The sequence below is a fragment of the Callorhinchus milii genome, unplaced genomic scaffold (genome assembly GCF_018977255.1).
Source record: "Callorhinchus milii isolate IMCB2004 unplaced genomic scaffold, IMCB_Cmil_1.0 Scaffold3, whole genome shotgun sequence".
Taxonomy (NCBI): domain Eukaryota; kingdom Metazoa; phylum Chordata; class Chondrichthyes; order Chimaeriformes; family Callorhinchidae; genus Callorhinchus; species Callorhinchus milii.
Window position 1 is genome coordinate 45,332,813 of NW_024704744.1, and position 14,278 is coordinate 45,347,090.

Sequence of the window (14,278 nt, forward strand, 5' to 3'; positions counted from 1 at the left end):
TAAACCCGCCCAACCCGCCCGCGCGCCGCGGCTGTCAATCACACGGATCCGGGGCCGCGTTCCACTGCACTTCCGGGTGAGCTGCGGGCGCTCAGCCGCGTCTGTGCAGCGGCTACAACAGAGACCGGTGACAGGCGCAGAGCCCCTGCCCTGCCCGGCCCTGCCCTGCCTGCCCTGCCCGGCCCGGCCCTGCCCTGCCTGCCCTGCCCGGCCCGGCCCGCAGTGACCCGGGGCTCTTACATGTTCCAAGAATGGCGGGCGCGCCCCTGGTTAAGACGTGCAGGGTCCCCGCGCGGCACGGTTACGCTGTAGAGACTTCTCCTTATTTCGCCACTAGACTGGCCTGCGCTGCCTCGCAGTACTACGGAATAGCAGGTAGCGTGCGGGGCAGGAGGCTCGCAGGCAGGAGGGGGAGGGGGGGTGGTGGGGGGTGACAGGCTGGAGGGGTCTGTACCGCCGGCATGTGATCAGCTGCACCTCAGTCAAAGAGGCAGCATCGAGAGTGACGCACACACCACAATACGGGAGGACTGTTTGGGGGATCATCGTTGCAAGTGAAGGATATTTGACCCTCTCACCCGCTATGTTGGGAGTGGGGAGTGATATTAATAGTGTCAGTCAACAGGAAGCGAGATCGTTTTTTTTAGGTTTCCTTCCTGGCGTCGGGGACTATTTATAAGTGTCTGTGACCCGATGAAGCAATTGCATTTAGATTGCATTTAAGCTGCGCGGTACTGGTTTTTTTTTCACTTGTATTTTTAGAGACCACACGCGGCCAAACAGCAATGTTGTCTGCTTTCACATCTGTGAAAATAGACGTCTATGCATAGTGCTGGTGTTCCTGTGCAATAGGTAATGTTAATAATAATAATAATAATAATAATAATCCTTGCATTTGATATAGCGCTTTTCACGTCGGGAGGACGTCCCAAAGCGCTTCACAGAACACACTGTAAAGTGAATTGACTGTATATTTGTGGGCGAACGCGGCAGCCAATTGCGCACAGCAATGTCCCACAAACAGTCGTAGATTGAAAATGACCAATTTAATTATTGTTTTTAGTTTTGGAGGGATTATTATTAGGCGTGTGGAGTAAGGAAACTTGCACAAGGTTTCGCCCTCTGCCTGGAATTGAACTCAGGTCTCTCACTTGCAAAGCGAGTGCTCTAACCACTGAGCTACAGGACTCCACTGTTAGAAAAGAGATGAATTTAACAGGTCCAGTTATTCAGTTTGGGCTTCGAGAACTTGTTTATAAATTTATAAAGTTGACTTTACATCAGTGCAAAGACAAAACACTGGATAACCCACTTCAGAAATGTTCAGATACCACATGTATGTGGTTGTCTGTTTAAGAACCCAAACTCACAAGTACTGTAGGACTGAAACTCCCCACAACCCAATGCCTTTCTCTTAACCTCCTCCAGCATGTCATCCATTTGAATAAAATCAAACTATTCTCAGCCTGAATTGTTGGCACATATAGAACAGTTAGTATCATGTATCTGAAAAATGTGTTCGAGGTTGTGGGGATTAATTGACAGCATCTGGTTTACTGGCTGTGAGTCCCAGGCCCAGCTGTGACTTTAGCAGAGATACAAAGCAGAGGTCAATTGCAAGCCAGAAAGAAGAACCGCAATCTCAATACGTTTTGAAGCCCTTTACAATAATACTGTCAAGGTAGTGACTTTTGCAGGCAAATGTGGCAGCTATTTTGTTTATATTTAAAGTTCCTAGAAACAGCCATGAGGTGAACGACCAATTCATCTGGAGGATTGTTGGCCAGGATTAGCTCGGATCAGCCAAGCAAACCCCGTCCTTCTTAATAAGTGACAGCTACGAATGCCAATATCCCCCGGTTTTCTGCCCTGTTTATGCCCCCGACAGAGTTTTTAAATGAGTGGAGGCTTTATGCCAAATCAGCACCCTCCCCCATGACTCGGCTGCCCCTTTTTACCTGAAAATCCCGAGCCCTTTCAGGAATCGCTCCAGGACTGAGTGACAACTTGTGAATGAGCTCAAGTCCCATTGTGGGGCTTGAACCCACAAGCTTCTTACCCAGAGGCAACCAGTTTTTAAAGTTAAACTTTGCAATACAAGGACTGTTGATACTGAATTTTGGGTACTGAATAAAGTTGTATTTGGTTTATGTGAGTGCTTCACTATTTTCTGCCATTCAGCTGATTGGGTATCACTTGACACTATGTTTTTATGCCCTCTTTCAGGTTGTGGAACGTTATTGGTGCTGGAACAGACAGAAACTGGAATTGTTCCTTTTAGGAGGTACAGTAATGTGAACATCTACTGGTTTTTGCTTTTGACATTGCAATATTCAGTAAATTATGGGTTATATTTGCATTCCTCTTTTGTCAACCTGGCTCAGCTGATATTATATCTGAGTCAGAAGGATCTGGGTTCAAATCACACGTTGGGACTTGGAGCTCACACTGTCGAGTCTGACACTGCAATGGGGTGGGGTGGGGGTCAGATGTCAGATGTTCCATCCTTTGGATGAGACATCAAACCGAGGTCCCATCTGCCTGTTAAAGTGGACGTTAAAGATTCCACAGCTCTAAAAATGGAGGGAGTTCCTCACAGTGTCCTGATCAACAGTCACCCAGATAAAATTAATCATTCCGGTTGTGGCTCTGACAACAACAGTTTGCATTTACATAGCACCCTTCGTGCTGGATAGCATCTTGGAGGACTGAAATTGTGCACAAACTGCACAAGTTGGGTGCTGCGTTTGCCTACAGAATACACAGTTACTACATTTTACAGTAAATCTTGTGAAACATTGAGACATCTTGCCAATGTGAAAGTCGTTGTATCAAATGCAAGTTATTATTTGATACAACGGAGTCCTGTAGCTCAGTGGTTAGAGCACTCGCTTTGCAAGCGAGAGACCTGAGTTCAATTCCAGGCAGGGCGAAACCTTGGGCAAGTTTCCTTACTCCACACGCCTAATAATAATCCCTCCAAAACCAAAAACAATAATAAATTGGTCATTTTCAATCAACGACTGTTTGTGGGACATTGCTGTGCGCAATTGGCTGCCGCGTTCGCCCACAAATATACAGTCAATTCACTTTACAGTGTGTTCTGTGAAGCGCTTTGGGACGTCCTCCCGACGTGAAAAGCGCTATATCAAATGCAAGGATTATTATTATTATTATTATTATTATCTTTATCAACTGATCCAGGCCAATATCTGTGGTTTGCTAATTTGCTGTTATACTTTAGATATTGTTCAACTCTTTGACCAAAATCTCCAGTTAATTCCAGACACCTTGGTCTGCCAGTTTTTAAAGATTCCATTTCCTACACAGTGACACTGAAACAATTCTACTGAACTATTAGAAGTTGCTTTATTACTGCAGTGCAATATATCACTAAAAAAAAATGTTTACAGAAGCTACAAGTCAGTCAGCTTAATGTTGGTTTTAGGCAAAGATTAAAATCTACAATAAAAGATGAAGTAACTAGTCACTTGGAGAAGAAGAATATGATTAAGAATAGCCAGCATGGATTTATGAAAGGAAGATCATGCTTAATAATAATAATAATCATGCTTGACCAACCTTATTGAATTCTTTGAAGATTTAACTGATAACTGATGAACTGATAAGGGAAATGCAGTGGATGTAGTGTATCTGGATTTCCAGAAAGGTTTTGATAAACTGCCACATGAGATGCTTAGGACTAAAACATGGGCATGTAGAATTGTGGGAGAGGTAGCAGAATGGATTAAAGAATAATTAGGAAACCAAAAGCAAAGGGTAGGAGTTAAGGGTATCTTCTCAGGCTGGAAAGAAGTTGGAAATGATTCATATATTGGAGTGGTGTCAAAATTTGTAGATAACATCAAACGGAGGAGCATAGGGATTGCAGAAGATTGCAGGAAGACATAAACATGCTTGTAGAATGAGCAGGTCGATGGTAAATTAAGATTATGTAGGAAAAGGTGAAGTAATTCACTTTGGCAGGAAAAATAAAGAAGCCATCTGCATTCTAGATGGTAGAAACCTAAGAGGAGAGGAGGAGCAAAGAGATCTGGGGATTCAAATCCACAAATCTCTAAATGTAACAACACAGGTAGATAAGGCTATCAAAAGGCCGGTTGGGTCTTGGGCTTTTTTCTTCGGAGGGGTAGAATATAATTGTGAGGAACTGATGTTGATTTATACAATACCTTGGTTTGACTACATTTGGAGTACTGTGTCCAATTCTGGTGTCTGCACTATAGGAAGGATATAGCAGTGATGGAAAGAGTACAGCGTTAGGGATATGAGAATGATGCCAGGGCTAGCAGGTTACTGCTATCAGAATAGACTGGGTAGATTGGGCCTCTTTTCTAGGGAAGAGATGTTTAAGGGGGGATCTAATAGAAGCATAGGAGTTCAAGGGTTCAATATGGTTAATATAAATAGGCTGTTTCCACTGGTTGGGGAGTCTGTAACCAGTGGACACAAATATAAGATATTGACTAAAGGATCTAAGAGAATTTAGGAGGAACTACTTCACACAGAGAGCAGTGAAATTGTGGAACGTGCTGCCTGAGGCAGTGGTTGAATCAGATAGTATAAATGTATTCAAGAGGAAGCTGGACCTTCACATGAGGGAGAGGGGAATAGAAAGGTACGGGAGGGAGTAAAGGAATGGGTAAAGACTCGTGGAGTATAAACATTTGCACGGACTGATTGGGCCAAGTGGCATGTTTCCGTGCTGTACATTCTTTGTAAATCTTTGCAAACCTTTTGTTAAATAAAACTGTTAAAAGCTTGACTTCCACTCCGTTGTTGATTTTTCCCTCCCTCCATTTTCTTTCCCCTTACTGGTCTGTTTTATTTTTATCTCTTTTTCAATTATAATCCTTGGTCCAGTTGTTTGGAAATGTCTGCCTCCATATTCCAGTTGGTACTGTATGTTTTGGGCACATACAGGTTATACACCCGACTGTAGTTTGAAGGGTTAAGCATTACATTCTTGTAAATTGAATCCGCTGTTTTACAATTGTTACACTGAAAAAGCCTAAACTCTTGAAAATGGATCACATAGATAAAAATTGGCTATTTGTGTGATGTTTCTGGAAGGGCAAGTGTTTTGTTGAATCTACAGTAGTTATTTATTCATCTCTTTAGTTTTGACTGGAATGATAGTCTGTTTGATGTGACCTGGAGTGAGAACAATGAACATGCATTGGTCACCGGAAGTGGAGATGGATCTTTGCAGCTCTGGGACACAGAAAATCCCCTCGGGCCTGTACAAGTCTTCAAAGAACACACTCAAGAGGTAAAAATTAACAGCTTTTCCAATGCAAAATAAGCCTTTTAATCAGCTAAAGCCTTTTGGATTTCATTCAATCATTGAGAAATTTCAGATTGTGTGAGAAGTTCAAATTGATATTTTAAAATTTACTTTGGAGAGCTTGCAGGATTTTAGTCCTTTTCTCAATTTCTTGTATTAATGCTATGATTTACGTTTTTTCTTTCAATGGTAGCACATCTGTAGAATATGACTTTGTTTAATTTGCCTGGTTTACCCTGCACAGGAGTGTAACTCTTCTGCCAGGGTAATAGTTTTGCTTATTTGTGACTTACACACAAAGCCATAGTACTCGTAAGTAAACATACAATTGCTGTATAACATTAGAAAAAAAGTAAGTTTATTTAGTAAGACATTGCACTGGAGAAATGTAATTGTTCCTCAAGGAGAGAAATTAACAGGAACTTCATATAAATGAAACAATTGTACCAGGAGAACTGTGTCTATTCACCTAACTGCAGTAAACTCTTTGTAATAATATAAAATAAAAGTTGACCGCAGTAACCATTGATTTTACAGATTTAACATGCAATCAACAATTATACTGGTAAGATTGAAAGCAAATGTGAGAAGTTCCCCTTTCCAGGTAGATCGGATGATGAATTGCAGATCTCCTGGGAATTAGATAACTGTTGTGCTTTTCCAGGAAGCATGTCGCTGTGCCCTTCATGTGGGCTTTGCACAAGATCAGTTGAGTTGAGCTCTCTATGGTAATGTTGCTGCAACACCTGATGAAATGCTAATCTCAAACCAATTAAGCAGAACCAGTGAAGGACAACTCGCTAATTAATCTTAAAGAAGTTATCACAAGTTGCCTACAGAGGTCTAGTGAAATGTGACTGCCAAAGTATTGAATAGAAACTGTAAGCACCTTTCCTCTCCAGGTCAGTCACTGAATTTTGTTCTTATTCAAGTGTTTTCTTTACTTCTTTGTCCTGCTATTGTAGGTTTACAGCGTTGATTGGAGCCAGAACAGAGGAGAACATCTGATAGTGTCTGGCTCATGGGATCACACTGTGAAAGTAGTAAGTGTTTTATTCTCTTCTGCGTGAGGAAGAAAAGTGGGTTCACGCTTTCACCCCATATATCTTTGCATCCCTTAGGCCTCAAGAAAACTCTTTCTGTTTATGTAGTACGTCTGATTTTATCAGTGCAGTTTGTGAACAAAGAAACATCTTTTCATGTTGAAGACAACTTAGAAATCTGTGGAAAGAGTTTTGTACCACGTGCACTTTCAGAGAATACATTAACCTCTGAAGAATGGAATCGTTACAGGGAATGAACACCTACTATAACATTTTTTAAAAATTATAATTCTTTCAGTTTTATAGGCATTTTTGATTCTGACATTTTTGAGTTTATGCCACAAACAAAGATGAAATCTAGTTTTGGAAGTATCAAATTTTTTCCATGACAAGGATTATATTTTTTTGCATTGGGAATAAAAAATCCTTTTTTAAAAAAGTATTGATTTTACCTTCAGAAGTTCTCTGCATGGTAAAGCTACAGTAAAACATACAGTCAATTCACTTTACAGCATATTCTGTGAAGCGCTTTGAGATGTCTAAAAGACGTGATAAAGCTGTGTATCAGATGCAAGGATTATTATTAAAATATGGTCAGGATTTTCAACTCATGGTCAAGGCCAGGGGTCTCCAACCAGCTCGAAACCAAAGTCGAGGGGATCCGCTCAGCTACCTCTGCCCCTCCGACCACTATCCACTTCCCATCTCCCCCTCACACCCCGGCCCCTACTCATCCCTCCCTCCGCAACATCGAACCTCTCTCCTCCTCTCTCATCACCACCATAACCCACATGAAACCGACAACTTGCTCCTTTGACCCCATCCCTAACCCCTTCCTTATCTCCCAGCTTCATCTCCTTGCCCCCATACTCACAGACATCATAAACCTCTCTGTCCACTGGCTCATTTCCACTGGGTCCTTGTTCCCAACCCTCTAAAAACGGCCATCATCACTTCTATCCTTAAAAAAAACCCTCCCTGGACCCATCCCTGCTCTGAAACTACCGTCCCATCTCCATCTTTCCTCTCCAAGGTCCTAGAACGAGTTGTTGCTTCCCAGCTTCGCTCCTTCCTTTCCTGTCAATCCCTTCACAAAACCCTCGATCGGGTTTCCGTGCCGCCCACAGCACAGAAACAGCTTTGGTCAAAGTGACAAATTACATTTTGTCCATCTGCGACCAGGGCCCCCACTGACTCCTCATTCTCCTTGATCTCTCTGCTGCCTTCAATACCGTTGACCACTCTATCTTCCTCCACCACCTCTCCTCTCAGCTCAACCTTCATAGTTCTGTCCTTGAATGGTTCATATCGTACCTCTCACACCGTCTCCACTTCATCTCCACAAACGGTTTCTCCTCTAGCCCCAGGCCATCTCGTGCAGAATTCCTCAGGGCTCCGTCCTTGATCCCCTCCTCATCAATATTTATATGCTCCATCTTCGTGATATCTGCAGACATGGGTTCAATTTCCACCTGTATGTGGATGACACCCAACTCTATCTCTCTGCCTCCAGCACGACTGCTGTCCTGACAGAATGTCTGTCAGACAACAAGTCCTGGATGAGAGCCAACTTACTACAGCTGATCGTCAACAAGACCGAGGCTCTCCTGATTGGCTCCCGTCAGTGCCCCACACTTCAAGCACTGACAGCATCACCATCCATGGTTGCACACTCCACCTCACTGAGCCAGTCCGGAACCTTGGGGTCTTGTTTGACCCTCAATTGTCCTTTCTACCCCAAATCTGTGCCATGAGCCGCTCTGCCTTTCCCCACCTCCGTAACATCGCCCGGCTCTGCCACTGTCTCACACTGCAGGGCGCTAAAACCCTCATACACGCATTCATAAAATCCAGGCTCGACTACCCAAACTTCCTGCTTGTCAGCCTCCCTCCATAGGCTGCAGATCATCCAGAACTCTGCAGCCCATGTCCTCTCCTGCACCAGACTTATCACCCCCATCCTAGCCCACCTCCACTGGCTTTCCATCACACAGAGGATACAGTTCAAGATCTTGGTCCTCACCTTCAAAGCCCTCCATGGCCTTGCTCACCTCACCCCCACCACCTCCTAACCCCCTACCAACCTGCCCGCTCCCTCCACTCAGCGGGCTCTGGCCTGCTTCACGTCCCCTGCCTCGCCCACTCCACGATTGGCGGGCAGGCCTTCTGCCACTCTGCCCCCACCCTCTGGAACTCCATCCCGCAGTTCCTCTGCCTTGCTCAGGAACCGGACTACCTAGACCTTCAAGACCCGTCTCAAGACCTTCCTCTTCGACCGTGGCTTCAGTCACCCTCCTTCCCCTCCTGCCTTCCACCCTCCCCTATCCCAACCCCCAATTTGGTTCCGAAACTCTTGACTGTCCAGTGCCTTGGGACGTCCTCTCAACGTGAAAAGCACTATACAAATGTAATTTTGTTGTTGTTGATCACCACTAGATGGTGATGTCACGAATGTTCAAAAAGACAAGGAATGGAGCACTAGAACTGCATCGCAAGCGGGATCTCCTTGGAGCTGAACTGCCTCCAAGGTGATGTGGCTGGCAATGGAATGTCGGAATCAAGCCAGCCTTCTGTGGCGGTCTCGGTAGTCCAGTTCCTGAGCCAGGCGGGTACACAGTATTCCAGGACGCTGCCCTGGCTCATCGGCAGGACCTGGAAAGGCAGACCAGTCACTGGGGCAGGTTGTTATCCCACTGAGCTCCTGTTAATCTTGCAAGCCAAAGCCCTAACTGGTAGGGTGGTCCTAGCTGAACACACAGTTTGAAAGCTTGCTGGACAGCAATATCAATGGCAAGCTATTTTACCTGGTTAGACTCCAGCAATACTCCAACGCACACTTTGGCCTTAGCTCTTGCCAACTGCACCTAATATTTTCTGGAATTAGGTAAGCAGGATGGGTCCCTCCAGGGAGAGAGTGCGCATTCCATTCCAACAATCTATGGGATTTCCACGTGTAGGTGGGATGCATGGAAATCGCATATGTGTCAGACCCCTGGCTGACCCCCCCAAAGAAAAGTTATTGAGTCAAATTGAAAACAAAGCCAGATGCACAAAGTATTCTATGCATCTGGAAATAAAAATATAAACTTTCATGTTAAAACTGCAGTAAATATCGCTCCTGCCTCTTTTTACTGAGTGTGGGTGAAACTCCATCTAGCGGCGATTAGAGACCCCTGTTCTAGGCTTTTACTCCAGTACAGTCCTGGGGATCGCTGCATTATCACGGATGTGGTCCTTTGAATGAGATGCTAGACTAAGGTCCTATCTGCCTGTTTAAGTGGACATTAAAGATCCCACAGGAGTTTTCCAAAAGAGAATGGAGTTTCTCATGGTCTGTGTGGTCCTCACCTTTCTTTTTATTGCCATTGTTTAATTAACAGCAGTTGCACTGATGAAATGCTTGAGGATTTTCTCCCTTACCCTGTCTTGAAGGGTAGATTATGATTAGTAAAAAGCATATGTTTTCCTTGTTGAGAACTGGTAAACCTTGACCTACAGAAAGTAACTGAATTTGAATGTCACTGAGACTTGGATTTGAACCCAGCTTCTTGGAGCAGCGTCAGCACCACTGCTTGGGAAACCACCTCAAAGCCATTCATAATGGTTACAATGTAGAAATGAGTCAGGTGTAAAGCAATAGTGAAACGGCAGAGGTAATACTCATGAAGCAATTTATGAAGGCAATAGAGAAACTTATCTCTTTTTTAAAAGTTGGCAATCTGAAAGTTATTAGCTTAATGAGCTAGAATTAACAGATTATGCATTTACTGCATTATTTTATCTACTGGTTGTATGTGGTTGTATTATAGAAGGTGTATGTATAGACTCTGCATTTTTCCTTGGATTGGGCTTGATGTGAATAGAAATTGTTTGACATAATTTCTCCTTTCACAGTGGGATCCAATGGTCAAACACTCCCTGGCTACATTCAGCGGGCATGAAAGCGTCATTTACAGCACAATATGGTCGCCACATATCCCAGGTTGTTTTGCCTCAGCCTCAGGTACAAACCCCCTTTTGCTTTTCTGACTTGCTACTTATAATTTCTTGTGATGCAAGATCATAGCATGATTCTTAAACTTTTCACCTTTCATTACTGATCTTCTGCCTTGCCTACGGTCATCTCCCCACCCCTCCCCCCGGCTCAGTGTCAGGCTCCGCTTTGTTAAGCGCTCTGAGATGCTACCGTGGGTGAAGGGCGCTATATAAATACAAATTGTTGTTGTTGAACTGCTTTGACTTCCATTTAAACAAAAATCAACAAATTGTTTTGATTAATAGGGAGTACATACTCATTTGAAATCACATTTCTGTCTCCTACCTCTGCTTGTGCTACAGATTTTGTAACCATCTCCATGTCCACATACAGGATGAGGATATTCTGGATCAGGGGTTCTTGGTCACAGTAAGCCTCCCCTTCCTAAGGCAAGAGAAAAAAACAATAGCACCTCCCCACAATTCAGTAAAATAACACAAAGAACTGAAAATCCCAAGCAACAAAGTAGAAGGGCGCTGATTATTACAGTTACAATAAGAATGAGCAACAAAAGCATCATTTCTACGTCACAAAGAAGCCTCCGTGCTATCCCAAGGCTCTCCCTAAAATAGCACAAAAATCACAGCAGCCAAAACAAAACTGCACAAACACTCCAGGAAAACACACCACCAACCAACTTCAGACCATGTCAGTGAAATATCCATTTATTACTACTACTAATAATTTGATCACTCAATTCACAACTGTTTGTGGAACACTGCTGTGTGCATTTGGATGCCGCTTTTCGCCCACAAAATATAGAGTCAATTAATTGTACAGTATATTCTGTGAAGCGCTCTGAGATGTCTCGAAGATGTGATAAGGCGCTACATTAAATGCAAGGATTATTATTAATATCAGTCTCACCCCAGAAGTGCGAGGAGTGTGCCTGCCTCCTCGCTGTACAAAGTAGTGGAATTTGAGGATGCAGTATAGAAAGGTGGAAGCGAGGTTTGACTGTCGAAGGACCTGGCCGTTGGGGGAGCAGACCTATGAAACTCGGGACTGTTGGGAGCCATACAACCAGCACCTCCCCGGCTCACGTCACCCCCCCCCCCCCTCCACCAGGGTGTGTGGACAATGTAGTTTGAGAATCTACTCACAGTTTGAGAACCTTTGTCCAGGATGATAAATTATTCTCGCTATGTTCCTGCAATTTGGTATTTTAGAGCCTCAAAGTGTTTCATATCCATTTTGATTTATTTAATGCAACTTTGCTCCACCCAGAAGAGCTAATCTTTTATACAAATGCTCTTCGTATACATTGACTGAGAATTACTTTTTAGAAATTAGCCCATCATTCACGGGGAGTTTAACTTTGCATTCCCATATCATATTAGAGAACACAGATATTTTCTATTTCTTGATGCCTGTAGGAATTCTATTGTACACAGAGATAGAGTAAAGCCTGTTTCTCATTCACTTAATACTCTTTGGCAGGATTCTGAATGCTTCTAGATAGCCACTTGCAGATCTAAAAGAGAGTTCAGGAGGAACATCTTCAGAGAGAGTGCTGAGAATGTGGATCTTGCCGCCAGAAGCTGCGATTGAGGCAGGAAATATTAATGCACTTAAGAGGAAACCCGACGGAATCTTGAGGGAGAAAGGAATATTGGGGGAGGAGGAAAGTAGGAGAAATTAAACTCATGTACACTAATTTTTATTGTGTTATTGGAGCAGCTCTAAAATCTGAAACAATCTGAGTGGAGAAAAAAATTGACATAAAGTTTCACTGTTAGCAAGCTCAGTGCTGCCCTTTCCTCATGCCCTCACGAGCCACTGTTTCTCATGTGACTTTACCTAACTTATCTTCTCCGCTTTCTCTTTATCTCTCTTTTTCTTTCTTTGCACCTTTTTTCTGTCTCGCATCTCTCCCTCCATACTTTTTAAAAAAAACAAAGCTGAACTGATACGTGCTTAAAGCCAATAAGGGTAAGTAGACATAAGCTCTAATGCAGAGGAGAGCAACGAGGAGATCTCCAGTGTTAGCGGAATTAGAATTAGCTACTGGCAACAATTAGACAAGCTCTGCCTGCTATATCTCTATGAGGTCCTTTCTGAGTTCTGAGCTAATCTCTTAAGAGTGAAGAGTCCTAGCTTGTCTAATCGTTGCTAATAGCTCTTTCCTCTACCACTGGGGATCATCCTCATTGCTCTTCAGTGTCTTTAGGGCCCCTTATGTTGCGGTAACAGGAACTGTATACAGTATTCTAGGTGTGACCTGACCAGGGGACTGTACAGCCTGAGTATGACACCTAGGGATCTAAACTCAACTGATTTAGTAAAATAGTCCAGCTTCCTATTTGCCTTGTTTTTGAGATATTGTGATCAGCTTCTAGCTGCTCTGAGATTGAAACTGTGTGAAAATACTGCCGGTTTCCACAGAAGACCGATGGATTTTAAAATAACTACAACCCCAGTTGTTAAAATCACAAACAGTGACTATTTCATTGCACAAGGTCCTTACGGAGTTAGTTGGCTCATGATCATCCTTGCTTTTCACGGCTTCCTCCTCAACTGGCAAGCTGCCCGGTATTAATGTTTCCATTGGAGGGTCAGGAACAGCTATTTTTCTACGGCTTTGATGGCAACATTTGTTTACATTGTCAGTTTGCTGCTATTCAAAGAGATACCATAAGTGACCGACAGCAACTATAAATTGCTGTGATGGCAACTGCTTTCTGGCCTGTGTTGCTGAGTTACCACATGGTGGTGCTAACAGTACACAACAAGGTTTAGAAATAGGCCAGGAGGAAGGAAGGAACATATTGGTACTATTTTGAAGTTTCAATTAAATACAGTGCAATTATATTTAACAACAATCAAGTTTGTGTTTGTATTATGTACCTACTGATACTTAGGACAGTCTCTCTTGTGCCTCTTTGGCTCCCCCTGCATTATTGGTTTTAAAAATCGATTCAATAGTTTTATTTAGAATGTTACTTTAGTCAAAATACAGTACAGTGCTTACTTTGATTTGGTGAGTAACATTGGGAGGAAGCCCAGCTGGAACTCGCTTTAACAGAGGAAGCAAGTCCTTTTAAATAGGATATGTATCCAATGTTCCTATGTGTCAGTTGGTGTCAGCCTGGCTCGGGTTGTGCTTTCTCCCAGTGTTAGTCATAAATCAACTTTCCCTTACTTTCATTTGGATTAAAAGAAAAGCAGGCAGTTTAAGATAATGTAATAGGGAATGCAGACACTGCACCAATAATTAGGGAGCGAAGGGTTGGATCGAATAGCCTTGGAGGCTGTGCTTAAGGTGTAAAGACAGCTGGAACTCGCTTCAAAAGCAGGTCCTTTTAAATAGGATGCATGTTTCAAAGTACACGGTTGGTATCATCTTCGCTCAGGTTGGTAGCACTCTCACCTCTGAGCCAGAGGATTGTGGGTTCCAGCCCCATGTCTAGACTTGGAACTTGTATTGTCTAAGCCAGTGGTGGCCAATCTTTTGGTGTGCCAACAAAATTGATTTTCTTGATTAAATTTTCTTGTTTGAATATTTCTTGATTAATGCCATAAATCAAGAAATATTCAGTGAAGAAAAACCTGGAAACACACTACGAACATGCCCCAATCCAGTCCCTGGGTTCTATTGCATTGTTAAAGGTGGCGTACTCCAGATAAGACTTTAAACCAAGGTCCGGACATCTGCCCGTTCAAGTAGACATTAAAAATCCCATGGCACAATTTGAAAAGAGTTGTTCCAGTGCCCTGGCTGACAATCCCCTAGATAAAATTGCTTATTAATTTCAAGACTGTTTGTGGGACATTGCTGTGTGCAAGTTTCTGCAGTGTTTGACTAAAAAATGCACGGGCAGTTTACTTTGCAGTAAACCCAGTGAAGCACTTTGAGACATCAAAATGCAAGGATAATTATCACTATTATGT

The 14,278-nt window shown here is 43.2% G+C and overlaps 1 protein-coding gene across 1 annotated transcript in view; it reads left to right on the plus strand.

Annotated features, from left to right (window-relative positions):
* The first annotated feature begins 251 nt into the window (after positions 1-251).
* Positions 252-14,278, plus strand: part of pex7 (peroxisomal biogenesis factor 7) — a 37,769-nt gene continuing 23,742 nt past the window's right edge. Inside the window, exons 1-5 of the mRNA XM_007892993.2 lie at positions 252-375; positions 2,227-2,284; positions 5,143-5,293; positions 6,274-6,351; positions 10,246-10,354. Of these exons, the coding sequence (XP_007891184.1) occupies positions 252-375; positions 2,227-2,284; positions 5,143-5,293; positions 6,274-6,351; positions 10,246-10,354 (520 nt within the window). The remainder of the gene's footprint in view (positions 376-2,226; positions 2,285-5,142; positions 5,294-6,273; positions 6,352-10,245; positions 10,355-14,278) is intronic.